The sequence below is a fragment of the Mastacembelus armatus genome, chromosome 8 (assembly GCF_900324485.2).
Source record: "Mastacembelus armatus chromosome 8, fMasArm1.2, whole genome shotgun sequence".
Lineage (NCBI taxonomy): Eukaryota > Metazoa > Chordata > Actinopteri > Synbranchiformes > Mastacembelidae > Mastacembelus > Mastacembelus armatus.
This window is the reverse complement of record NC_046640.1, coordinates 13,778,875-13,805,718: the sequence shown is the minus strand read 5'-3', so window position 1 is coordinate 13,805,718 and position 26,844 is coordinate 13,778,875. Positions and strand designations below refer to the sequence as shown.

The 26,844-nt window shown below is 42.3% G+C and overlaps 3 protein-coding genes across 5 annotated transcripts in view; 2 read left to right on the top strand and 1 right to left on the bottom strand.

Annotated features, from left to right (window-relative positions):
* On the top strand, positions 1-4,424 carry gipc1 (GIPC PDZ domain containing family, member 1). Its single transcript, XM_026326061.2, has 7 exons — positions 1-269; positions 701-1,252; positions 1,362-1,547; positions 1,729-1,909; positions 2,324-2,436; positions 2,553-2,634; positions 2,748-4,424. The coding sequence occupies exons 2-7, from the start codon at positions 953-955 to the stop codon at positions 2,897-2,899; spliced, it is 1,014 nt and encodes a 337-aa protein (XP_026181846.1). The 5' UTR covers positions 1-269; positions 701-952; the 3' UTR covers positions 2,900-4,424.
* Positions 4,425-5,134: 710 nt separating this feature from the next.
* LOC113141019 (tripartite motif-containing protein 35-like) lies at positions 5,135-8,853 on the top strand. Of its 3 annotated transcripts, XM_033325336.1 has the most exons (7): positions 5,135-5,729; positions 5,998-6,093; positions 6,655-6,885; positions 6,967-6,989; positions 7,077-7,195; positions 7,353-7,948; positions 8,731-8,853. In XM_033325336.1, the coding sequence occupies exons 1-6, from the start codon at positions 5,190-5,192 to the stop codon at positions 7,910-7,912; spliced, it is 1,569 nt and encodes a 522-aa protein (XP_033181227.1). In that variant the 5' UTR covers positions 5,135-5,189; the 3' UTR covers positions 7,913-7,948; positions 8,731-8,853. The 3 variants fall into 3 exon arrangements, with proteins under 3 accessions (XP_033181227.1, XP_026180981.1, XP_026180980.1); XM_026325196.1 differs by lacking the exon at positions 8,731-8,853 and having other exon boundaries at positions 6,661-6,885; positions 7,353-8,581; XM_026325195.1 differs by lacking the exon at positions 8,731-8,853 and having other exon boundaries at positions 7,353-8,581.
* A 2,672-nt stretch (positions 8,854-11,525) lies between these two features.
* Positions 11,526-26,844, bottom strand: part of kcnt2b (potassium sodium-activated channel subfamily T member 2b) — a 31,957-nt gene continuing 16,638 nt past the window's right edge. Inside the window, exons 11-30 of the mRNA XM_026325033.1 lie at positions 25,507-25,671; positions 24,602-24,738; positions 23,918-23,981; positions 22,979-23,087; positions 18,434-18,542; positions 18,243-18,299; positions 17,031-17,183; positions 16,701-16,954; positions 15,970-16,294; positions 15,779-15,884; positions 15,528-15,700; positions 14,957-15,028; positions 14,630-14,764; positions 14,442-14,553; positions 13,926-14,027; positions 13,744-13,827; positions 13,535-13,663; positions 12,996-13,341; positions 12,315-12,399; positions 11,526-12,204 (exon numbers count right to left, since the gene is read on the bottom strand). Of these exons, the coding sequence (XP_026180818.1) occupies positions 12,087-12,204; positions 12,315-12,399; positions 12,996-13,341; positions 13,535-13,663; positions 13,744-13,827; positions 13,926-14,027; positions 14,442-14,553; positions 14,630-14,764; positions 14,957-15,028; positions 15,528-15,700; positions 15,779-15,884; positions 15,970-16,294; positions 16,701-16,954; positions 17,031-17,183; positions 18,243-18,299; positions 18,434-18,542; positions 22,979-23,087; positions 23,918-23,981; positions 24,602-24,738; positions 25,507-25,671 (2,835 nt within the window). The 3' untranslated portion in view covers positions 11,526-12,086. The remainder of the gene's footprint in view (positions 12,205-12,314; positions 12,400-12,995; positions 13,342-13,534; positions 13,664-13,743; positions 13,828-13,925; positions 14,028-14,441; positions 14,554-14,629; positions 14,765-14,956; positions 15,029-15,527; positions 15,701-15,778; positions 15,885-15,969; positions 16,295-16,700; positions 16,955-17,030; positions 17,184-18,242; positions 18,300-18,433; positions 18,543-22,978; positions 23,088-23,917; positions 23,982-24,601; positions 24,739-25,506; positions 25,672-26,844) is intronic.

The following is a 26,844-nucleotide window of genomic DNA, read 5'->3' as shown; positions in this document are numbered from 1 at the left end:
AGAGTAATATTGGGACTGTGAAACTGGGGTTTACGAGGTACCTTGAAGGCGTCATTGTTCCACCCCTACCGGACTGGCAATAAGCTAAAACCACAGCAGCATATCTCCACACAGATCCTGTTCGTACCCCCAAATCAGTCCAGGCCGAACCAGTTTATCCGGGCCGGAGAAAACTAAGAAGATATCGAGCTTTCTCGCCCAACAACAGTCCGTTAGCAGGCTAAGCTAGCAGGAAGCGCTAACGACAGTTGGCTAAAACTCCTGCTCCGGTAAGAATGACTGGCCTGCTATGTTTACTCTCTTCTCTTCACACTGAGCGATCATAGTTCAGCCGACTATCCTCAGCAGTTAAGAAAAAGTAATGTATGTTGGTTCTGAGGTGGCTGAACACAAGCTGATTCAGCTTCTGTTTGGAGTAGCTAAATGCTAAATAGCGGGCTACATGAGATTTATGGGAAATGTGTCTCTGAGCTAGCGTTAGCTGCTAACATTAGCCCAGTCTGATGCCTTATGTGTCTGAGTTACGAGTTATAAGTTGATATTAATGAAAATGATGGCAAAGCTCTTTGTAATATTCGTTTAGTGTTAGTAGCATGTACATAGTCCTCAATGGGGCTTCAGAGGGAGACTGGTTATTAAACAGATAATGTTTGTTCTAGTCAACATATGAAGATGAAAAAGTTTGTTTCCTTCTCTTCAGCTGAAGACTTCCCACTGCAGGTTGCTGGACTAGATGGATCCAGCGATGTGAGCTGCTCTGATGTGTGGATTTGTAAATCCATACAGTGCCTGGTTGAGACAGCTTTTTAGCTGGTCTGGAGAGACATACTGTGAAATAAGCATCCAACAGACCTGTAGCTGGTTTGGCTGACCAGGTTAGACTGGGTCGTAGCATAACTCCCCAGATCACCCTCCTTTCCTCCGCTCCTTCTGCTGGCCCTGTAGGACTACTATGCCTCTAGGCTTGGGAAGAAGGAAGAAGGCTTCCCCCTTGGTGGAAAACGAGGAAGCGGAGCCGATCCGTGCTGGTCTCAATGTGCCGGGTATGGATGGCCTAGATGGAGGCGTTGTCGGGCTTGGAGAAGGTGCCACCTCTGAAGGTCTACCGCCTCCACCCAGCAGCATGAGACCTCGCCTCATCTTCCACACCCAGCTTGCTCACGGCAGCCCCACAGGCCGCATCGAGGGCTTCAGTAATGTGCGGGAGCTCTATGCCAAGATTGGCGAGGCCTTTGGGATACCGCCGTCTGAGGTGAGGCATTTTGCTGATTGTGGTGGGTGTGGGTAAATAGCTTTACTTCGGTTCATTGGGACAGAAAGCTTTATAGTAAATCTTATTTGTTTGTTGTTACTTTGCACAGGTTATGTTTTGTACACTGAACACTCACAAGGTGGACATGGACAAACTGCTGGGAGGTCAGATTGGGCTAGAAGACTTTATTTTTGCCCACATTAAAGGTCAGAAGAAGGAAATAGAGGTTTTCAAAGGGGAGGATGCTCTAGGGCTGACAATTACTGATAATGGAGCTGGCTATGCTTTCATCAAGGTGAGGAACCTTCATTTAGAAAAAATAAATAAATGAATTGAGGTTTGACCATGGACTAAATGTAAGAATAGTTGCTGCACCTGAATTATAAATAAGTTACTGTATAATCTATTGAAAAAGTAAAAAAAAAAAAAAAAAGTTCAGAGAACACAATGACAATTTGAATCTTTGATGTTTTCAGAGAATCCGCGAGGGGAGCGTCATCCACCAGATCCAGGTCATCAACGTGGGCGATATGATCGAATCAATAAATGGCCATCGCCTGATTGGCTGTCGGCACTACGAGGTTGCTAAAATGCTAAAGGAGTTGCCCAAAGGGAAGGAATTCACCATCAAGCTAGTGGAACCTCTCAAGGCCTTTGGTAGGTGTGGGAGGAGGAAACATGATGTCACCTGAGGTACAAGTTTAATTGTGGTATTTAAGACAGTTCAGCTCCAGGGCGCCTGTGAGCTGATTTAACAAAACATGCTCCTCGTTCTTTGTCATCTGTCCTCCCTGAACAACCACCGTGCAGCGGAGCCTAACAATACACTGATAACAAATGAAGTGATACTTAGAACATGCTAAAATCTAATTGAAACCTTATTGTAGGTTTATATTTATAGCATATCATCATAAATATTGAATATAATGAATATTATTTAGTTGTGCCTTTGCTGCACGTATATGGGATTTGTCTTTTGAGGATTTGATAGTCTGACAGGGCTTGATGTTCAGCAGTTTCACAGCTGGGAAATAAAAAAGTGTTGATGGGAAGCTTTACTGTTTTGCATAGATATGATCAGCCAGCGTTCTGGAGGGTCTAGGTCAGCGTCAGGAGTTCAGCTGGGAACTGGGAGAGGAACTCTTAGGCTGCGTTCTAAAGGCCCTGCTACTGTGGAGGAACTGGTGAGTGTGTTCACGACATCTGTTGATTAATTATATCTCTGTACTGTTTAGAAAATGTATTTGTGTCACATTGCCTGAGTTTGTTGTTTTTTTGTTTGTTTTTTGTCCACCAACAGCCTTCTGCATTTGAGGAAAAAGCCATCGAGAAAGTGGATGACCTGCTTGAAAGCTACATGGGCATCAGAGACAGTGAGCTTGGTAAGTGTGTGTGCGTGCGTGTGTGTGTGTGTGCGCTCTGGTGTTGTCATGATTAGTTTGTCATTTTCTAGTTTGGGTCCACTAAACTCTCTCTAACCTTTCCGTCTTCTCAGCGGCAACAATGGTGGAGCTGGGAAAGGACAAAAAGAACCCTGATGAGTTTGCTGAGGCTTTAGACGAAACCCTGGGAGACTTTGCTTTCCCAGATGAATTTGTTTTTGATGTCTGGGGTGCCATCGGCGATGCTAAGGTTGGGCGGGTGTAAGCACATAAACTAATGGCGCAGATCATCCCGTGTGCGCGGCACCCACAACATTCTGCACTACTAGTAAACACAACACTACTGTCAAGAGTTTGTTTTTATTCCAGTGTCTACTCCTTTTATTTTTTTAATTTAGAGTGCACCCTTTGGGCCACTCTGCCTAGACAAAGAGGATAATGCCAGTAAAATGGGAGAAGGGGACTGTGATGACTTCCCAAGTGCTTTTAATTGTCTTCCGGCTTTTTCCCGACCCTACGAGCACGCTGACAAGCATTCCCTTTGACCCCGTGTCACATGAGCCTGCATGTCACTGTTGTAGTTGCTGGCAGTGAAAAAAGTACAGCACAAGCCTCTAATATGGGAGAAATTAAGGACAACAGCTAACACCAAGTAGATCTTTGATACTTAGTGAAAAAAAAAAACAAATTAAAAAAAAAAGTGACTTTTCCACTTTGCACTGTGTTGCACTGCGCTGTAAACCAACAACAGAAGTGAACAGAGACCACACTGTACATTGCCTGGTGAGCAGCACAGTTATTGCACAGTACACGACACGGGCCTCCCCTGAGATACAGTGTCGTTCTGAACCACTCGATGTTACAGTTACACACGCATGTGCTGTTACATTTTTATCTTCATGAAGAATTCTGCTGGTTTTATTTTCTTCGTTTTAGTTGCAAAAATGTGGTCGCAGAAGGGTCATAGTAAATTGTAGCTCCTGACTAAAAGATTAGTGGTGTTTGTTCAGTGTAAACACACTCCATGCTGTAACGAAGTTAACCATGCAGACAGTGGCTCATTCCAGTCTTTCATACAGTGACAGTGTTATAGAAAATCAATGTTAATTTACCTTTTATTGAAGACCAGTAAATGGGAATGAGAAGTGGATTGATTTCCAGCTTTGTGCATCATGTTGACGTTTTTTTTTTGTTTGTTTGTTTGTTTTTTTTATGGTAGTGTTTTTATATAAAGTGATGTGATGTTTATTTTAAAGATTTGTGTAACGGATGAAGAATTTGATCTTGTATTTCCACTACATTACAGAGAGCAGTATTAAAGAAGAGGTCATGAGATGGAAAGCTGTGTTTAGAAAAAAAAAAAAGATAATCCTTAATTTCTTTTGATTTTTAGACATTTTTATACATTTTGTTAGAAGTATGCATTCTGGTGCATGGTGCCGAATTATCAAATATACTGTTTGTTGGAGGGGAATGATACCAAACTACTTCCATCATGTGTTGCAGTGACTTATGTTGTTCATTGAGAGGAAAAAAAAAAAGGCAGTGTTGCACCAACTACTCAGCGTAGTAAACGCACGTCTTAAACACCCTTGGTGTTAACCTTTTCAGTATATCCAAATGTATAAAGCTATTTTGTAGGTCTGTTTCGTTATTCAGAGTTAATGAATATATAAATGGGGTTATGTAATGAAACTGATGTTAGAACACTGTAACACTGAGAAAACACATTATTTTGATGGCTTTGTATTACACTGTTGTGAATGTCCAATTATAATGAATTAATAACATGGAAATGTCAGTTTTCCTTCTGTTTGGTCTTTCCTAAACAACACTGTGCTCTGCAGCTCTAAGTAGTGACTACATACAGGAAGAACAGTGGCGGTAAAATGTTTATTTGGATCAGATTGTCTTAACTCTTAGCTGCTCTCGCTGGAGCCATAGCTGAGGGCATTGGTGTTTGTGTTTCTTCTCACTCCCGTGTCCTCCTTGAAATATGTATGACATTTAACTAGACAAAGAAAAAAACGTGTGTCGGCAGGCCATCGGAGGTAATGTAATCAGAGACACCCTGGCAAAACTTGATAGTCCTGGTCAAGTTCAGCGGGGGCACTTGCATGGCTTACATGTAAATCAAGGAAAGTGGCAGACTGAAGAGACCTGTCCTAGTTCAACACAAAAACATTTGTGTGTTTAGATTACAAATATGGAACCTGGGGTGTTTTGAGTTCTGTCTGTAGTGTCTAATGGCTGATACTTTCTTTTTGCTCAGAAGTTGACCCAAAAGCTGCCAAAGCACTTTTATCAACATTCCTGCTTATTCTACAAAGAATAAACAGTAGTTTGATTGAGCTGGTGTTTGCCCTGTGGCTGGCAGATGAGGGTGTTGAGATGTATTTACTAGGGGTGACGCAAACCAGTTCTTCAAGTCCATGTTGCTCTATAACCCTGGTTGCTCATAAACTGTCCAGATTACTCTGGTCTGCAGCGGGCAAGCAACACTTGTTCTTAATAGTACACTCTCTGCAACAAACAACCACCAGTAGAAATTTGTAATGGCGCTGCGCCCACGAGCTTCCTCTCAGCCTGTGAAACTAGTTTTCTTCCACAGTCCTAAGATAGCCTCAGCCCCTCGGCTGCGGGCTGCTACCTCACACTCGGGCTCCATGCTGGAAGAAGAGCTGTGTTGTACCATTTGCTGTGAGATCTTCAAGGATCCCGTGGTGCTCAAGTGCAGCCACAGCTTCTGTCAAGCCTGTCTGAAGCAGTTCTGGAACAGGAAGAAGGCGAAGCGCGAGTGTCCCATCTGCAGGCGAAAGTGTTCCCTGACAGAGCCCCCAGTAAGCCTGACCCTGAAGAATGTCGCCGACACCTTCACGAGAGAGCACGAATGCAAGGCGACCACAGTCGGGGCAAGGGCTGCCGGGACAAGGCCGGAAGCTGGGATGGTGGAGGTGAAGTGCATCACACATGGAGAAGCTCTCAAGCTCTTCTGTGTGGATGACTCTGAAGTCCTGTGCTGTGTCTGTCACACCTCCAAGAAGCACCAGGGACACCAAGTGTGTCCCTTGGAAGAAGGAGCTCAGGACCTCAAGGTAAAGTGCTCTTGTCTTTGTGTTTTAGGACTTTAAACAGACTACATGCTTTTAATAGTCAGTGGAAACACACTGAAAGGCTTATGCTCTGTAATCTACTTTCAAAAATTTCACACCATTGCAGTGAAATTCAGAAAAGTGGTTATTCCTGTCTCTTAGTAACTGCAAACGTTTACAGTTTCAGGCTCAGTGTCAGGATGATCTTAGGATAACAAAGTAGGGTGCATGTTTCTGACATTTTGGCACATTCTCTACCCTCACCTCTCAGGACGAGCTCAAGAAAGAGTTGATTCCTCTGAAGAAAAACCTGCGCCGCCTGTATGAGGCCAAGCAGGAGTGTGATGACACAACTGTGCACATCAAGGTATCAATAAATACTAAGATCCCTGAAACACTAGAGGACCTGCATGACGTGGCTGTGGCTCACAGGCTTGGCCAAACACTGTTAGTGTGTAAACATTCAAGCCGAGGTGTTAGAAAATCCACTGTTTGCCTTTAAGGTGCTTTTGGTTCTCAGATTGGCTCAAAATGTTTGTTTTGGACAGAGCAGCAACAGTATTTTGAGATTCAAAAACGAGAAGAAAAAGTTAAATGTGTGACACTCTGGGGTTTGTGACTTGTTCAACCTGATGCAGTATATTTTGTAAATTTACTAGAAATGAAAAAAATATATTACAGTGATGCTGTTAGAGAATCTATATATTATAGATATAGGTCATATATTATAATGATTACATATTTTATGGAAAGTCAATATGTTTAATCATTAAATGGACAAAATATTAGAACACCTACATTTTAATACATAGATGATTTTTTGTTTTTTTTGTTGTTTTTTTTTTACATACATCTGAGATGAGTACTACACAAAGCAGCGGCATCAGGCCAGTATAGTTGTGCTGACCCTCACTGCCATGTGTGCCAGAACCAGACTCAGACCACAGAAAAGCAGATCAAAGAAGAGTTTGAGCAGCTCATTGAGTTTCTGAAGAAGGAGGAGGCAGCACGACTGGCCGCCCTGCAGCAGGAGTGCGAGGAGAAGAAAGAGCTGGTGAAGAAGAAGTCCGAGAGCATCACCAGGGATATCTTGACCTTCTCTCATGCCGTCATTGCCATTGAAAACGAGATCGCATCCAGTGATGTGCTCTTCCTTCAGGTGAGCTGGTTCAGTATGATTTTTGTCTCTGAAGTCATCTGTCCAAGGGCCAATGTTTCTAATTGTCTCCTTTGATTTCAGAATTACACCAACACTAAAAAAAGGTAAGACATTTTTAAAAAAAAGCTTCTGCAGTGTGTGTTTATACCAGATTCCGCTAGTTACACTCCTCAATGTCACTTTCTCATCAGAGCACAGATCCCGCAGAAGGATCCAGAAAAAATATCAGGTGCTCTTATAAATGTGACCAAGCATCTCAGTTCCCTCAAGTACCACGTGTGGGAGAAGATGGTGGATCTGGTCCAGTACAGTAAGCACTCAAATGACGCTGTGTGTTGGTAACATGTAAAGTATAACTGGCATGGCATTTTTGTACCTAAAGGGCCTTGAATTTTCAGTGGAAATCACCCCTCCCCCGTACCTCTGCGTAAATCATGTTTCTTTTTTTCTTTTCTTTTTTTATTTAGCACCCATTACTCTGGACCCCAATACTGCCTACTCCTGGCTGTCCCTCTCCACAGACCTGACCAGTGTGGCAAATAGTGGATCCCTGCAACAGCTCCCGGACAATCCTGAACGTTTTGGCCACTTTGTGTTTGTGCTGGGTTCAGAGGGCTTCACCTCGGGCCGCCACGCATGGGAGGTCGACGTTGGCGACAAGGTGGACTGGATGCTTGGGGTGGTCAAGGAGTCCGTTGACAGAAAAGGCCACATGTCGGGCTGTCCCGAAGGCGGCTTTTGGATGATTTCACACTGTGATGGCGAGTACTTGGCCATGACAAGGCCCAGCACCCCACTGCACCTGGAGGGGGAGCTGACCAGAGTCAGGGTGCAGCTGGACTTCGACTCTGGAGAAGTGACCTTCTCCAACCCCATCAGCATGACGCCTATCTACACTTTTGCTGACTTCTTCACTGAGAAGATATATCCCTTCTTCTGCCCTGGAGCCAACATCAATGGGAATAACCCCAACCCACTTAAGCTCTGCCCCGCCAAAGTAGCTGTGTGGAACAGTGTGACGTGGTGATTTGAAAAGACCTGACACAGGACTTTAATATATTATGTAAGTGGGAATCTAATTATTTAAAAAGATAATGTCAGTCCATGTTTTAATGTGTGTAAAATGAGCATGATACAAGCACAGTCATTATGACAGTTACGGTGTTAATTCACTTGGGGTCAGTCAGTGGTGGACTGCAGCACAAAGTGGCTGCTTTAATCCAGGAAGGCTCCATTCTGTGTGTCATTCAAGGCAGCCATCACTGCTGCACAATCTCCCCCTGGTGGTCAAAAACACACAGTTAACGTGAAGTTAGACAGTTCCCAATAGTCATAGTTGGGGGTGAGGGAAGTTGGATTTCATTTTTTGCTGAAATCCAATTATAGATCCTACAACTACATTCACATTCAATGTGGTGCAGATCTGGTGTTTAATAACAGTGTAAAAAGAAAACTTTGTCTTCTTCTAAATATGGGAATCTGCCTAATTTGATAATCTGGCTTTGTATTGATTTGAATATCTGGATTAGTTCAGTGGGGAAGTTGTTCAGACGCTACACAAAACAACATTTTTTTGATTAAATGCCAAAATCCTTTTAATGCGAATGAAACCTGCTTTGTAGCAACTTCTGTCACCATGAGAACTATGCACTTTCTGTGCTATTTCAAGCTGCACAATGATTGCATGAACACTTAAAACCCTGTGAGAAATGTGAAATCATACAGATTGATGTAAATATTTTGCATCTTAATTAATAAAATAATTATATATTTCAGAGTTGATTCCAGTTCTAGTTCTAGGTTTCATTTTCCATTACTGACTCACCTCCTCTCCACCCATGTCAGTGAACACCGCGCCAGGGTTCAGCACAGAAAACAGGATCTCGTCCTTCTTCAGCTCCTCTGAAGCACACAGTGTCAGCATGTTCAAACCTGCCTGAGAAGAGAAGAATGGGAGGAAAAGAAGGGCACAGAAAAAAAAAAAAAAGAACGGTCACAGAGCAATTGAGGTGATGGAGGGACAGTTTCCTTTGGTGCAAGTATGATGAAGCCTGTGGGTAGCAGCAGTGTGAGCAGCTTGTCGCTTATCTTGCTGATGTGATAGGAGACAGCATGGGAGAAGGCAAATGAAGGCACCACGTTTTTCATCTTTCATTCTGAGAAAGTACAATATTCAAATTGTGTGTTAATTATGACAGAACAGTCCTTACTTTAACGATGCTCGTGGTGTAGGGGTGAGAGTATTCTGCATGTCCTCAGGACATGTCCTGCAAGGTGCCATTGGCCCAGGATCCCTGCGATGTTAATCAGCAGGTTGAGATCCCTGGCCCCATCACAGAGCCCACCTGCTAGGCAGACTGCTTTATGCTACAAAAGTCAGCAGTGTCTGACAGAGAAAGAAAATGGAGCATCAGTGGTGGTCAATAGCAGAAAGTCAGATAAAAATCAGAACACTAGGCTGGTTGAGGCCAGTACATGTCTGGACATGAGAGGTTTAACATAATGTAATAGAGAACACACAGTAAGACTGATGATGGCGGTGATATTTGGATACATTTCGTTTGTGTGTATGTGTGTGTGTGTGTCAGAAGACACACATTTCTTTCTTCTCAGTCAGATCAGTCACTTTGAATTTTTCATCTCTAACATAGGGAGGAAATGGAAAACTTAGAAAGTTAAGAGTTTCACCTCAGCCTCGGTTCCATCTGGGTCCCTGCAACAGATGAACAGCTTTTCCACGGGGGAGGGGGGTTACTCCACCATTTTCTTAACCATCTCCAGTCCCAGGCCTCAGTTGGCTCCAGTTATTAGTGCACTGACTGAGTCACCATTTCCTATTCCTCACTTTGCACAGTTTTCTCTCTGAGCTCTACTGTTCACCCTGTTTGTCTTATGTTATTTGGTCTTTAGCTTTGACCACACCCATGTATTCATGTCGAGCTGTGTGTGTGTGTGTGTGTGTGTGTGTGTGTGTGTGTGTCTTTGTGTGTGTCTTTGTGTAGACGTTCTTCTACTTTCCGCTCCCCTCAAAACTTAGACAAGTCATTGTAACAAGTGGAACAATTGGCGGAGCTGAGCTCACAAGATGATGAAGGCTTTAAACAAAATAAAGTGAAACAACCTTGCAGCAGACAAAGACATACGTACGACAGCACGTACAAGAGGCAAATACGATGGTGATGTTTAAACACACCAGATGTGGTTCTTGTTGATTTTTCAGTGTGCTTAGAACAACAATGCAGAGCCTTACAAACGGCAAAAGGCCTTTCTGATGACAAACATGAAGAAAAACTCCAGTGATCTGATCTCTAGTTAAAAACACACCCCCTATTTTGTTCAGACACAATTGCCTAACAGTATACACACGAGACACGAGAGCCATGTTGGACTTTGTGTATTAAAGTCACATGGACGCATAGACTCACTGATGAAACTTACATTGCAGTATTGTGTGGTCTTTTGTGAGCTGGGGTACAGTAGATGAATTGGAGCCATTTACGTGAGTCATTCACAGTGTTAATGTACTGAAGCGAAAATAGCTGAAGAATGTGATCATGTTAACACAAACAACATACTGTGTCAGAGAATAATGTCATTCATTTAAAAATTAAAATAATGTGACTACTTCAATCTAATGATGGAAATTTTCTGTAGAGATTCCGTGCACAGCCGCACAAACTGACACCAAAACAGTAATAAAGCAATGATGAGCTATAATGACTCTCTTTAATATGTACATATACTCATCTGTTATAATGGCACTGAAGCTACAGCAGTAATGTTGGCAGGGTTGCCAGTTAGCATGCCCACCACATGGCCACACCATTTCTATGTGAAAGGGCACATTCAGAATTTCTGGCTAAAGATTTACAGAGGTTTGTAAATCCTTGGTAAACAAACAGCATAAATGTCCACTATAACAAGTGATTTACGCTAATATTAATTCTACTGTAAAAATGCTGTGACAGAAAAAGATTGTGTTTCTTTAAACAACTGAAAATCTTTAAAATAATATAAAGTAGGTCAATAAACAAGCAAAAATGATCTCACTGACATTTAAGAGAAATAAGTTTTTTTTTAACTGAAAACCAAATTATATTTGAACTACCTACTTGTTAAAGTGTGTATTTATAGCAGTGTGCAATAAATACAGCAAATACTATTGTAAAGCTTATGTTTTCAATACTGATTAGTTGAACCAACACTTCTGACACTGTGTCCAAAAATCTTACATTATAAGCTTCACAAATGTATTTATTGCAGGGCTGCTGCAATGGGTAGCATTATACTATGGTAAATGTTATTTTGTCCATCGACCTACATCTCTAACATGCACGTCAGGAAAAGCAAGCTGGTGGCTGAGCGACTCACACCGACTGACAAAGGCAGAGAGAGCAGCAAAAACAGGCGAACAACCAACTCAAGAACAGTTTTGTTTTCTAAGAGAACTCACATAACTACGGACCGTAACGTACGTACGACAGCAATGTGACTGAATGCCCTGCGCTGACAACGTGTGCTCACTGTCTATGTCCATTATTGAGACTGGTGCTCTTTGGATTCCTTCACTGCTGGTGAGCGTAAATGAGATGTGTACATTTGAGGATGAATGCAACATGTAAAGAAAAAAAAAAAAAAAAAATCCTTTATGAAAACCACGCAAATAAATAAAGAAGTGTGTGTGCATTATAGTGTCACTTTCAAATACGTAACAACATTAAGTGTGACAAAACACACCTACAACACAGATAAATACATCCCTTGGCTTTCATTTGGCAGCAGATTCCTTTGGCTGTCCAGATAAAATTGGCAGTGTCTTGCTCTTAATCCATAAACACACATACACATCCATTCCCACACCTGCACATACACACAGTACACACACGCTGCACATACGTGATGCAGTACGTAACATGCACATAAACAGAGAGAAATACATACAGTTTTTCATTAAATGCACTTCTGTGTCCTCAGTTTTCTGCTTTGAAAATAGGAAGGTGCATAAATAAAAACATTCCTATTGTTGTAGAAAAGGTCCATGCATGTCCATGCACCTCTGAGCGAGACTGAATGTGGAGAAAATATGTCTTCTGGCAGCAGCCCGCTCCGTCTAAAGAGTTCTCGATTTCTGCTTCTCTCTCGAGGGCGTGTTGTTGTTTCTCCCTTGCAGTGTTTTGACTATTTTTGTCTTTTTATGTCTCTCACAGATGGGTGCTGTCCTGCGTATCGAACCTGTGGCTCTCTGAGAGCCCAGTGCTGCACTTCCTGCTGCTCCCCTGATTGGGCACCAGAGAGAGGGGGTCTGGTCTAATCAGGTACCTGCAGGTGAGACACAGACAAGGTGACGAAGAGGACATGGTAATATTTGTAGTTTTCAAACCGTGTTCATTTTACAGTGCTATCAGTTATATTTGACTTTGTGTTCTCACACAACATCATGCAGTTCCAGCCTCGTGTCTGGAGAAGGGTTGATGAGGATGTACGACAGTCTGTTCCCTTGGTCTGTCATCCCATCTGACACAGGAAGAAAAGAGGTGAGTGAAGCAGGAAATAAAAGAGGCACAGGATACACAGCAGGCAGCTCTACATCCGTAAACAGAGAATATAGGCTATGTAACACTCAAGTCAAAAGAAAACAGACAAATTCATTGATAAAGTCAAATAAAAGCAGACTGAGTTGGCATACATTCAGATCAGAGAGACACAAGATATACAAATTTGTATAATTTTGTTGGAATTTTCTCTAATTATTGCTTTTTTGTTAAAATTTTCAATAATTTAACCTCGTGGGTATTTGAAGTGTGACAAGGGGGCCCAAGTGGACACTTTTTGTCAGGGCTCAAAATACTAGTTGAAATTTTTAGTATTGCATTATATTATATAAATGTACCATATGTTTTTAATATAATTCTTCATTTGAAATGCAAATAACCCCATAAATATAGGAGAATAAAAAGTTTCCACCATGAAATGTAATAATTAAATAAAGTACAAATATCTCACAACTGTACTTGAGTAAACGTATTTAGTTTGCAACACATGCAAAGAATGGAATCTACGTTTGAGATCAGGAGCAGAATATTTTCATACACAAAGTGCTACAGACTTACTAAACCCAGTTGGAGAAAGGCCCAAATGTTTCATCCTCGTTCGCACCAGGGCGTTGAGTTCCTGCCTCTCTGAGCGCCTGAACAGGGTCAGTCTTTGCTGGCTGATCCTCTCTGCAGCACTGCCCGCACCCCCTTTGACCCCGCTGGATGCTCGACCCCCCTTCCTGCTTAGTCGTCGTGCCCACTGCATGCTCTTCCTCCTGAGCAGTGGGTGGTCTGAGGAGTGGGAGGAGGTGGAGATAGGCTCAGAGGAGGTGGAGTTACGGTGGGTGCTGGTCCGAGACAAGAGGGGCTCTCTGGGTTCCCTGGTGTCCTCGTAGTCTTCCACTGTGATGGATACCTGGGACTGAAACACACACATAACTACATATTCACACAAATCATTTATTTCCTCACAGATTTTCTTAAATCAGAGCTGTCTCTGATTTCTCACAGTGAAGAGGAATTAGTATTTTCCTTTAAAGGTAGAAATTAATAAGAGACTTTAGCCAGTGGACGTTTGGCTACAAACTCAAAACTAGATAAGAGTAGCAGCTGACCTCAGAGACTGGAAGTTTGTGGGCCTCTGTCCGGTAGATGCCTATGGGAATGTCCCCTGTGGAGGAGCATAGTTTCTGGTAGAGTCTGCCATAGGTGCGGATCCACAAATCATCCTCTGTGATTTTCATCTTTAAAACAAACAATAAATTAATCATCTTCAGAAACAGTGAACGGATTGAATTCAGGCTGTTTGCGTTGATTTACTTACAGCACAGAGAAAACCTGATCCAGGCATCGAGTCTAACCCCAGTAGCAGCCTGGTGATGGAGATCATGTAGTCCTTCACAAATGACTGGCATAGCAAACAAGTCAGCAGAAATATATCATATCTGGCATCTTTCAATACTAAGAAACAGCATTTCAGTGTTTTAGTGAGTGTGTTTTAGATACCTGGTACAGGAGTGTGTCCAGCATACTGACACTGAACACCTTCCCTGCAGCAAAGGGCAGGCGAAACATAAACACCAGGTTGGACCCCTTCTCCCTTTCCTTCTGCAGGACAAAGAAACACACACATTTGTTTTTCATACCTCATGGTGATTAACCCCAACCTCAGCCCTAACTCTAAACCTGACTGACATTCACTTCCTGGAGTCTTACACAAAACCTGAACTACAATCAAGACTGGGGTGAGAAGAACAAAAACCATAAATCATTTATAAATGTCCTCTAAAAAAAGCAGCTGTGACAAAAGACCTTTGCAGCTTTTCATTATTAACACAAAGTAATACTAGTGGTAGATTAAGGAATATAATAAGAACACTTACTACACTATGGATTTTTAATGCAAAACAGTCAGCAAAGCTTGTTCTTATTGATTTTTTAATATGACCTCAGTCTGACCTCAGTCTGGATTGAGGGAAATGGAAGAGAAATAAAGTAGCAATTCAACAATTGAGCGTTTACCTTTTCAAGTTTGGACAGGGCCAGAGAATAGTGGTCTTTGACTTTGAACTGCATGAAGCGCATGTTGGCTGGGTGTGTGAGCTCCGTGATGATACTAAGTGCTGGGAACAGTCTGAGAGGGAGAAGTAGCACAAGTCAAAAAAAACCAAAAACACTCAGGTTAAACAACAAACTTGGGCAAAGCGGACCTGAAGAGGGTCTGGACGTTAACAATGGTCTTTGCATCAGCCATGTAGTCCTCCTCTGCAATCATGGAGCTCTCCTTGTCAACCACCACCATGGTGTCAGCAAATGTCACTCCGCATCTCAGCAAACTGTCCAGACTGTGAAAACACAAAGATGAGTAGCATGATAAAGAAGAAGCTAGGCCAGGAAGAAGCTAGGCCAGGAAGAATACATCAAAAAAGTAAACAAAGGCAAGTGAGAGGCGTATAAGCACATAAACAAATAAAGATAAAGGTCGTCCTAAATTAAAAAGGAAGAGGAAAAAGAAATGATAGCAGTTTAAAGCGTACTTGTCGATGGAGCCCACTGTGTAGAACACCATTGGGAACCAACAGATTGCCTCCAAGAAGTCTGCCTCAGGTCTGAAACAGTCAAAACACAAATTGGCTTGAGCTTCCCACCAGTCGAGATTTATATGTGCTAGGATGAAGAGCCAACGTCCCCAAAGAGAGAGACCCCCCGTCACCCAGTCTGAGAAATACAACACAGCCAAAGTGCCTGCAGAAAAAGCCGAAAATAACAGCACTACACTGGAGTGACTCAGCATTTTATTGCCTTTTTATTGGATTCCACTCTCCTTTGGCTGACTGTGTTTATGTACCAGCCACAAAACTCCATACAGGATTGTGGAGTGCATTGTGCTGAAAGGATTCAGCGTTTCACAAATCATGTTTCCTGTGACCTTAAATAGCTCAGCTTTGCTCCCCCGCTTGGTTATTTAAGGAGGAACCCGTGTAGTGCAGCTGTTACGCTCACAGCAACATTTTTAGGCAGCACTAACATATAACCTATTTCTGTTTGAAGCTGGGTTTGCAAGCATACCCACCGCCATCACACCCAATAACACAGATGTGTTCTTACATGCTTTCTAGCAGCAGCACGATGGGGTTGAGCTCCTTCCTGGGTCGATAGTAGGCCCGGAGAGGCACAATGAAGTTGTAGAGACCATTCCCTGCACTCTCGGCTGACACAATAATCAGTTTGTTTTTGAAGCCGTATGAGCGGGCATCCTCGAAAGGGATGTGGTGACAAGCCTAGGAAAGAAGTAGAGTGGAGACAGACCTCAATGTAAACTTGTAAAATAAATACAGCAAACCATTTAAATTCAATACCTTATCCATGCGCAGGCAGCAGAAAGGCATCTTTTCATGGAGAAGATGGCACAGTGCCGGTGAGCTGCCGATATATGGAGAGTTCAGGGGGTATCCCTTCACCCACCTGCAGCAAAAGCCCATAGTTATCTCTGAATAAGTTTATGTTTCATCATCCCTGTAAACTAAAATTCTGCATCCTAAGTTCTTACTCGCAGTGTCGACCCCACCAGTGGGCACTCTCATCTCTGTCGCTATCCTCCTTTCCCTCATCTCCTCCTTCATCTTCTGACTGGTCTCCCAGCAGGTCAAAGGTAGGGTTGTTGACACCGTCCACCAGCTCCAGGACGGGGGCAATGCTGTTCCTCCTCTCTTCAGCTGAGTCCCCCATGGCAGGCAGGGCCAGAGTGTTCACACCGCCCATCTCCGTCCTGGAGCTGCTCCTACTTCCTCTCCCGCTGCCCATTCCTGTGCTCCCCGGGTCGTGGCCCTCTGGGCTGCTGTCACTGGAGTCTTGCAGGTCAATGGCCACTGTGCCTGAATCATACACACACAGAGACACCAGGCTCATCGAACTCATGATTAAATAATAAAGACAGGTTTTTGCACATACAATAAAATCAGTGAGATACACAGCAATAGCTGTCCACCAGGTGGTGTGTTTGTAAAACCGCAGTTTCTGACATTTTGGATCATTTGACATTTGCTCTTATCAAGTGAGACTTAGATACTGTAGATGTTAATTCCTTTGCAAAGTAAGGTATATTTTTAATCATCACAGAGGTTATAAACATGGGAACTGTGTAATTGTGTCTGTTGCGACTGTGCTGCTGTCTAAGATGGTTTAATGAGAGGTTTGCTAATTTATCCTACACAGAAACTACAGACAGAAGGTCAGTGCATAAATGTCACACAGTCTTTGTGCTGTGTACATCTGACTGACCCATGCTGGCGATGATACTGTGGACAGGCAGACGGGTGAGCCCATGGTAGATGGTTTGGTGCACTCCCCTGGCATTTCCTCCTGCGCTGCCCCATGATGGCTCCCTCTGGCCCCTGACAAATGCTGAGTTCTCCTCTTTGGAAATATTGATGTAAAAGCATATGTCAGAGGCCCCCATGATGTGGCACGGACCAGGGTTCAGCAGGATATTTGTGGTGTCCAGCCTTCGTACTCCAATCAAACACACTCCATACCTGCGACCACAGAGGCAAGGTCAGCTCTGAACTGCTGTGTGTCTTCACTGGTTGGCTTTTTCACGTTATGACTTACTTTTTGTGAGCATGAAAGGATGCAAAGGTGAAACTCTTGCCCTGGTACTCCCCAAAGAATTTACTTTCCTCCAGGCGGATGTGATGCACCTCATTGGCTGAGCAGCGTCGATAGGTTCGGTGCCATTGGTCTGCTGAGCATGCACCACCCTCCCTGAGACAGAAAAAAGAGGATTGATTGGCCATGTTAGGAAAGCCTGACCTTTAAAACATAAACCACAAAGCACCAGCACCACATCAGAAGATTTTCCACTCAAGGTTGCAGAGGTAACATCTTACATCTTTGTTAGAGCTGCTGATCAATACTTCATCAACACATGGATGTAGGCAAGGACACCTAGCCTGTCTCAACAATAGGTCCCAGGTGTACACATTCACACAGTTAAGTGGACAATGTTTTCTCAGGGGGATATGGCTTTAGATGCGGAGGATAAAGAGGTGATAACAGGAAGCAGGGTTGTGGGGGCAGTGTGGATGTAGGAGGACTGCGACAAAGACTGCATTATATAAACAAAGTGTTATAGCGAATTTGCAGTTTACAGGAACTAAGTACAAGGCAGGGGAGGAGGACAAATTCTCGTCATGTAGTGTTGTCACAGGCAGTAAACCAAATGGCATCAAGTCCAGATATAGAAACATACTTACGAAACATTTTAAATGTTGAACTCACAAACACTAGGGCTAAACTTGTTCAATTAATACATCTCTTTTTACATGTAAGGAAAATGTTTTGTTTTGTTTGTTATGTTACTTTCCTAATGATAATTGAAAAAAAAAATACAGCATGTTTAGGGTACTGTACAATCATTACTGAAACCAACCTTTCAATCCTGAAAACCATCTGTATTTTGAATTAGCTGCTTTGTTAGTCTTTGTTTTATCTCATTTCTGGTGTTTTACTTTAAGAGTAATATTAGGTTCATTTTTGTGTGTGGATTTGTTTACATTATGTATTTCATAAACATTTGCTTAAAGCTTCACAAACATCTCATCGCTTAGCTCTAACCCTGATTTCTCATGCCTACTTGAATTCAGTTATTTCAAACCCATAAGCATGCTGCCATAAATAACAAGCTTTTTTCTCAGACAAAACCTCCACAAAGAACCACACGTGCCATGCAAACTATTAAAATTTACAGAGGATTTGGTTGACCATTGCCCACAAATGTGGTTCTAAATTCCTGGATCTGAACACAGATAGTATTTATCCTACCTGTTGAGGGCTTGAAAGGCTCCTACACGTTGTTTGAAACCCTCTTGAGGTGCCGTTCTGAGCGAGAAACAAGAAGTCACTTTTCAGGTCAGATCTGTCCACCAGGTCTACTGTATATTTATCCGTGTAAGACAGTGCTATGAACAATTAAACAGAAGAGTGACAGGGAGAAAGAAACTGAGCAAACTCACTGTCCTCTGGAGGAGTGGATCAATAGAGTGATGAGAGTCGAGGTACCAGGGCACACACAGTTTAAAGCCAGCATGGCGTACTTAAACTCCTCTTCACACACCACATGATCTACAAACACAGGAAACAAAAGAGGCAAAGCGACTGAGGTCACACGTGCCTCTGCAAAACACTTTCTGACACTGTGCTTCATAGAGGTTTCAACCTTTCAAGCATACAAATATGGTTCAGAAAGCGTTTCCTGGCCTCAGTGTGTGTGTACGTGTGTGTGTAGATGAGTAATTGACAAAACTGGTCATCATACAATAAGATACTATACATCACTTCATTATCCAGCTGGAAGAAGTGACTAATTTTGCTTTGTATGACAGCAATCATCAGAATTATTATGGCTTCTTCTGCAAATTCACCACAAGTTAATCCATTAAATGTTTCCTCACTAGCTCTAATCACTGAAAATCAACATTTGAAGAACCTAATAGCAAGATCCATTCATCATCACTTATTCATATTAAGGCTCATTGGGGGAACCAATCCCAGCTGACTGGACAGATCACTAGTCTATCACATTCACACCTACAGGCAATTCAGGCTCACTAATTAACCTAATCTGCAGGTCTCTGGACTGTGCTGGAAGCCAACACAGACACAGGTAGAACATGCAAACTCCACACAGAAAGGCTCTGGGTTTTGAACCTGGACCTTTCTTGCTGTGAGGCGATAGTGTTAACTGCTGCGCTCTATGCCACTCAACAACATTTTGTTCATAATTGTATATTTTCATATATTTTATATAACTGTCTAAATATTGTTTGATGTTTGTTATATAAGAAATGAGTCAGACAGATGTGACAAAAATCCTCCATCATCCTCCTCTCTTTGTTTTGGTACATTCCCGTGTAATGATAATAATAATAATAATAATCCATTTAATTTGAAGCGCCTTTCAAAAAACTCAAGGTCGCTTTACAAAACAAAAACAATAAGAAACACTGATAAAACACAGTGATAAAACACAATAAATGAACAGTAAACATGGAGCAGTGCAGTTACAGGGAATATGATGTTTTGACCAGGTGAGTTTTGAGTCTGCATTTGAACAATGGAAGAGAGTCGATGTTGCGGATGTCTGAAGATAGTGAGTTCCAGAGTTTGGGAGTAGAGCGACTTAAAGCTCTGCTCCCCATGGTGCTGAGGCGAGCAGAGGGCACGGTGAGGTGGATGGAGGAGGAGGATCTAAGGGAGCGGGAGGAAGTGGTGATATAAGGAGGTCAGACAGAAGGGTGTGTGGGAGGGGGCGGGGCGAGGTTATGGATGGCCTTGAATGTATGGAGGAGGATTTTGAACTCAACTCTGAATGTGACTGGTAGCCAGTGCAGACCTTGTAGGATGGGGGTGATATGGTGAGAAGAACGGCTGAGTTCTGGAAGCTTATGGAGGGATTTGTGAGGGAGACCATAGAGGAGAGAATTACAATAATCTATACGGGAGGTGACAAGGCTGTGGACAAGGATAGAGGTGGAATGGACGGTGAGGGACGGGCTGAGACAATTAATGTTTCTAAGGTGGAAGTATGCAGACCGAGTTATATTATTGATATTTGACTGAAATGATAATGAGCTGTCAAGGATGACACCCAGACTCTTAACGTGAGGGGAGGGGGAAACTGAGGAGCTGTCGATATTGAGGGAAAAGCTGTCAACTTTAGAAAGTGTAGATTTAGTACCAACAAGAATTTCTGTCTTATCACTGCCGTTAAGTCCCATGAGAGCTATTTTATGTCACTGCTGTATCCCGCTGCTCAGTTTTTTGCACCAGTGATTCAGTGTCAGCTGTATTAAACCACCCTTCACTCACAACATCAAACATTTAATGCAGCCCTGCCTGTGAGCTAACCAAACCGAACTGAACAAACACAGATGACAGTCTCTTATTTAGTGTACCTGTTGACACACAGCCGCATCTTTGATAGGAAAAACCCACAGAGTAATTCATGTTCTAGTAAGTCAATCAGTGAATTAGAAAGCCTACATTTCCCTGCTGTGTAATTCTTGATTGTATTATCGTCAGTGATGAGCACACATGCATATTAGTGCTGCCTTGTTTACCAACAATGTTGTGCTAGGTCCTAAAAGCACAATATGTGCTTTGTATTAGGAAATAATTGGTGACAAACGTCAGGCCCTGACGTATCAAGCAGCAAACAGATTGAGTAACAGGAGGCCAGCTGAGATGTATGTATGTCTGAAGCTGCACAGGTGACATGCCAATTATAAATACATGATTGTGGATGCCAACGTGCCAATATTCTTTTGACTCTGAACAAGACATCATAATGCAGCTCACATACAAACACACACAGTAGCCTCTTGCTATTCAGCCTGTAAATTCATTCCAAAATGAAAGCTGTTACAGTGCAATGGGTATCTGAAGCCTGCAAAGGAAAAAGACAAAAACACTGTTTTATCTATGTAGCAACAGCTTTCACTATTGTTACACACATACACACTACTATCTCTGTTTGTCTATTACCCAACAATATGTACACATATCCCCAACTCCCAAAGCAGACACAGTAGTCACACACCAATCAAGCCTTTTCCCCAATATCCAATTTCCAATGTCCTTCTTGCACCTCTCTTCACAACTGTGATCCCTTCTCTTCCCATCTTCTCTGCCCACCCTTCACCACAGCCCTCTGCTCTGCCCTCTGTCCTTCAGGTGCCTGAACCCACACCAGAAGAGAAACCAATTACCGACCATGACATGCTGTGCATATACACGAACACACTGTCTCTTTCTGTCACCTTCATTTTGTAGATCAGATCTGAGTTTTTGTACCCATCTTTTTGTGTTGTCTTCTATCATAGAATGGTATTAAAGGTATAATCCTGTGTGTGTGAATATGTGTGTGTGTGTGTGTGCACAGATGTGGTTATTTGCACACTCTACAGAGTGCAATTGCAATTTGACCACAGGTCCACCAGTTGAGCTAATTAAATCAGTAGCCTCTTATTGTGAGTGAGCTGCTATCAGTGTGGCTACACTGAGCTGAGCTCAGGAGGGCGACTGGCCATTGTCGTTCAAAATATAAACTGGGGAGATAATCATTCGACACCCTCTACCCAGTTCTGTTTGGTTACTCAAACACCTCAGGGTTTCCCGCCCCGCTGCAGCATCAAACGTACAGATCTTTTCTAATGAACGCCAAGCTGTTATTAAGCTATTCCTGTGGAACAAATTAAATCTTGTATCTCTTGCTCATTAATGCCTCCCACACTAGCACTTAGAGAGTATATTCCAAGTGGTGTCAAAACATGGTGTCTGAACTTACAGTACATGTTAGAAGGACATCACAGTTTAACATTAACTTTCTTTTGTTCTTACTCGTATTTCGAGGGCTTAAAAGGGTATTTTAGTCCTGCTGGGTATTTCTTATTGAGGACTGAATGTTACATCACCAAGGACTCAGCTCGACTGTTTCATAAGAAATAATATCCAAATCAAACAGTATGGTTATAAGACAATACATAAAAACAATTCATGTGTTACAGTTGTCTGACTGAGTATGAGTTTCAGCCCACGGGACCAGCTAATAATCATATAATAGACAGAGTGTCATCATATATGAACATGAATTTCCTTTCTGCCTAACAATTCCTGCCTCACTAATAACATGCCCTCTGTCTGGCTGTTGGCAGTGAGGTGTTTAAACAGCACCGCAGAGGCAAATGAGGACTGCCTGCGGGGAGAGCTCTTCTGCCAGGTTAGTGCAACAACAGAACTCATCAAAAGAAAGGGATTTTCTTTGCCAAGGTAGCAAAGTGAAAAGTTCATCATAGATAGAGACAGCTGGGATGAAGGCGGTGAGCTAGAATTAAGTTTGACGTTCTCCCGGGCTGTAGGCAGAGATATTTTCAAGAGAGAGAGAAGAGGGTGAGAGAGAGAGAGAGGGATAGAGAGAGAGAGAGTTTGGTTCTTCTTTCACTCATAGATGATTGACTGGCATCTTCTGTTGAGCAGGAGAAGAAGGGACACTCTCCAAAAACTCATAAAAAAACCCTCAGAAGGCTTACAGCCAAGCTGAGGCAATCTGTCCTGTACTTCTTTAGAGCTGAGAGGACAGAGAGCTGTGCTTCTGCACAGGCATCCTGACAGAAACATTTTAAAGGCTCACAAATCAGGCAGATGAACTCAGGTAGGAAATGGGCTATGACAGCTGATGACACATACTGGAAATAAAGCACAGACAGGACAGCTCAGTTTCCCCTGTCAGTTTAATGAAACCCTGCAGTAACGAAATAAAACTGCTCCCCTAATCACTCATCTTTTACTTTTTCATGTATCATGACAGTGACAACACAATTCCAGTAACAAACCGAGCAAAAATATCTGAGCCAGGAAGAGATATTTTTAGCAGGTGTCATCCTATTAGTTCCTACATCCTGATGTGATCAAATAATAGTACTTGCATCCAAACAACACACACACACACACACACACACATCTTCACTGCCACTGTATCTGATTTCACACTAACTGCCCACCTGCAAATTTGACGTGGAACTTGTTCTCTGGCTTGAGAATCTGAACATACAGGGGGCAATTTGGAGCGAAGTCTTTCACAGCCCAGGCTCGGAGGATGGTCTGATGATCCTGAGAAAATCGGAGACGACGACAGGGTGATATAGATAGAATGAAAACAGAGGAGAAATAACGTGTGGTAGAGAAAGAAAGAGATCTATAAATCCATCATTAGCAGCATCATTGCAGCTCGTTTCTAAAAAGCCTCTTAAACCACTCACTGCACAATGCAACTGCATTTCAGAGTAATACAGTTTTGTCACATTTCTTTGGAGAGGTATTCAAGGCTACGCAGAACTTATGGTGTGGCCATGGACAAGTGAGTAAAACCTTGTTGAGTGAAAGTGCTGAAGTGTTGTTGGTGTTGAAAAGTCAGTCAAAGGAAAATCAAGATGAATAATTGATACCCATGCTTGCAGCGCTCTGAGACTCTACCTGGGCACAGTGGTGCTTTGAGCTTAAAAGCACCAATGCAATGACAGTGCTAATATGCTGATGTTTAGCAGCATTTACCATGTTCAGCATTTTAAATGAGCACTTTAACATGCTAATATTTCCTAATTAGCACTAAGCCCACATATCCAGCAAGCTGTTTTCTAATGCCAACTCTGTGTTTTTACTGTGTTCCAGTAGTTTTTTTACTGTGCAATTAATATTATTTTGGGGAAAAGGCAAAACAATGTAAGAAGAACAAAAAAAAAATGAACCAGTGCAATGAGCTAAGTCCATTTTCGTCAATTGATGTGTCAGTGAATCTGAAAGGAGCCGATTCACGCCAGAGAAATATTAAAAGCTAAATTTTGGTAAAATCAGTTAAAAACCTGACTGGTAATCAGGCAAGAAGACATGTTTTGCAGTGTGAAGATGGTGGTGGCAATATAAAGAAGCAGTGGAGGACGTACAGCAGCAATGCGGTCCACTTCAAACCGGTTACTGAGGATAAAGCAGGCCTCAGCATCGTCCATCCTGCAAGCAGTTAGTGGAGCATGTGGCCGTGGAAGCAGGAGAGGTAGATAAATTAAGAGAGAGAGGGAGAGGTAGAAAATGGAAAGACAGAAAAGCGATGAGGAGAGAAGACACGAGAAGGAGGTTGTTGTCATGTTATTGAGCGAAAGGACAAAAGAGAAAAAAGCAGGACAATAGAATAACAAACAAACCAATGTCTTTCAGGCCCACGCCATTTATGGATGAGATAGTAGGAGGCGAGCAGACAGAGAGATTAAATAAACAGGCTTTCACTCCCTTTCTTTCCCTGTGACAAAACTAGCTTGTGGCGTTCTGGCTGTATTATCAGAAGCTAGGGGGTAAACAATAAGCAATATGACTCAAACTGTAATTACAACTGTTCAACTTCAAGATTGCACTGTAGGTGATTTAGGTATTAATTATGAGCTTCAGGCTCTTCATGTGAGGTCTCCTTTCAAGATGTCTTCTCTGGATTTCTTCAGGGCTCGTTCTGTGACAATAATGTTTTTAATAGATTTGTATTGAAAGATAGAATACATACAAAACTAAATACAGCTATAGAATCAGGTATGTTACTGCTGAATCATTTAATGCTGTTTTGTTTGGTTGCAGGGACTCACTTGGCCCTCATCAGATCTTGGTCTTTGAGGGCAGACCCCTGCAGGTAGATCACCCTCTGGGCCCAAAGAGGGACATGGAGGACCCTCCGAACTTGCACATCCATCTCTGCTGGGCACAGGATCACCACATAGTAGTCCTACACAAACACACGCCCACGCACGCACACATAGAGTTTGTGTTGTGGCTTTAAGCAAGACATCAACAAGATTTTCATTATTGACAGATCAAAGTCTGTTTGCTTACTCTTTCCAATTCATAACAATAGAACCCCTGCACAGAGGAAAGGGATGTGATTTCCACTACATAATAATATTGCATGACCAAAGTCCTATACTTAGCTAAGTTTAGATTAAGTTCAGATTTCTTTGTCAGCAACTGTTATCTTGATATTAACTTGGTTGTGCAGATAATAATACTTAATCTCAACCTAAAAATACACGCCCAGCCCACTGCTCAAACAATACTTTGTCATGCTTGTAGGGGCCAACAGGGTCATAAAATTTATTTCCATACACTAAATTTCCAAGTAAATACACAGATCGTGGTCATAGCTTTTTGTAGTCAGAGGGAACAGGATTTTGGTGTAGCAGTGAATGTGTTTCATCTAAACATCTTTATAAATTTACTTCTTAACTTTTACACCCTAACCTTATACACTAATTCCGTAACGTGGAGTCTATGATAAGGGCCAATCAAAATAATCACCTTCCCCGGCACACACGCTATTATTAAATGTTAAGCAAACACACACATAAGATAGTGGTTTGTTCTGTGCTATGTCTGAATTTATCCTCTGTTTTCACCTTGGCTGCTCGGGCTGCTGGACAGAATTACAGGCAAACTGCACAGAAACACAAGATACAAGCAGCACTCTCTTGTCCAACTTAAAAACATTTGGTGAGACCTGTAATCGGGGGTGAGCGAAGAACTCATTGAGGAAGTCCATGAGGAGATCGATCTTGAGACAACTGACACACAGCACCACATGTTTCTCCGTCTGTGCCCTGTAGCGGCTGTAGTTCCCCCCGGACTTCTGCCGCTCCATCCAGAGAAAGGCCAGCTGCTCAAACTGCATTCAAGATGACATTCATCACATTCAGCTGATGGAAACTGGATTAGGTTAGCTGGAATACAGGGTCGAGCCAGGTGGTATATGAAACGAAAACATTGTCTTATAGTGAATATTGTCTCTGTTTGATTAAGGAGAGTGTTTGGGGAAATTAAGATAAGTGGAGATTTGGTTCAGGATGTGGCTAAATGTAACATGATAGCAGAGATTAACAGGGGAAGGAAAACTGAGAAAATAACTGCAGGCCTGAGTGAAGCTGCAAAGATTTCTTTTTTTTTAATGTGCTGCGGAGCGCCGGGTGGATGGATGGAGGGTGGAAAGTGTTTTAAATATAGAGATAACAAGTGCCAGGAGTGAGGCAGATTTTTTTTGTTTGTTTTGTTTTTTTTTTGTTTTTACAGATTGTCACTAAAAAATAATTAATGACCACATAAATTTGAGATTACTAACAAAAGAAAACTATAAATTTTCCTACACAGAATTAATCCATTTGTTAGTCATAGGTCACAAATTATATTCAATCATTTTCTTTTCCAGGGATTTTCTTGATTTATGTGACAGGAGGTTAATACTGAACAGGTGATGAACTGATGTACTGAACCCTGTGACATCTATAAACAAGGTCTTCAGCTCTTGAGCAGCAACAGCTGCCGTGAACGGCTGACAGTACTTCTAAACATACACCTTGTCTACGTCAATAAATTCCATTGATACAGCTCATTTGTGAGCTACATCTCCGCGATGTAATTTGTAATCATTTTTCCCCTGATAAATTTGATCCTTTTTGTGCCGAGATAATGTCAGCTTGTTAAAGTTGGAAAACATAATCAAGTCATACACATCCATGTGACAATGGTTTTTAATGGAGTCATCATTTGTGCATAGCCAATAATGTAACAATCAAGCATCTATTTAGGAATATAAGGTGATTTGCCTGAAGGAAAGTCAAGCAAATAAGAGAAGTTTTCTAGATGTAGGTAATTTTAGCTTATTTTGCTAAATCTTTGTTTTTATCTTCTTTTCAAATATCCTTTTTCTGGCTCAGGATTACACAAGAAGTATATTTCCTGTACTTTTGTGGTGTTCTGTGGTCAGAATCCTGATGTGCTCTGTGGCTCCCATGTGCAGTCTAGAGACTGGTCATGGCAGGACTCAGAGTCAGATAGACACGCA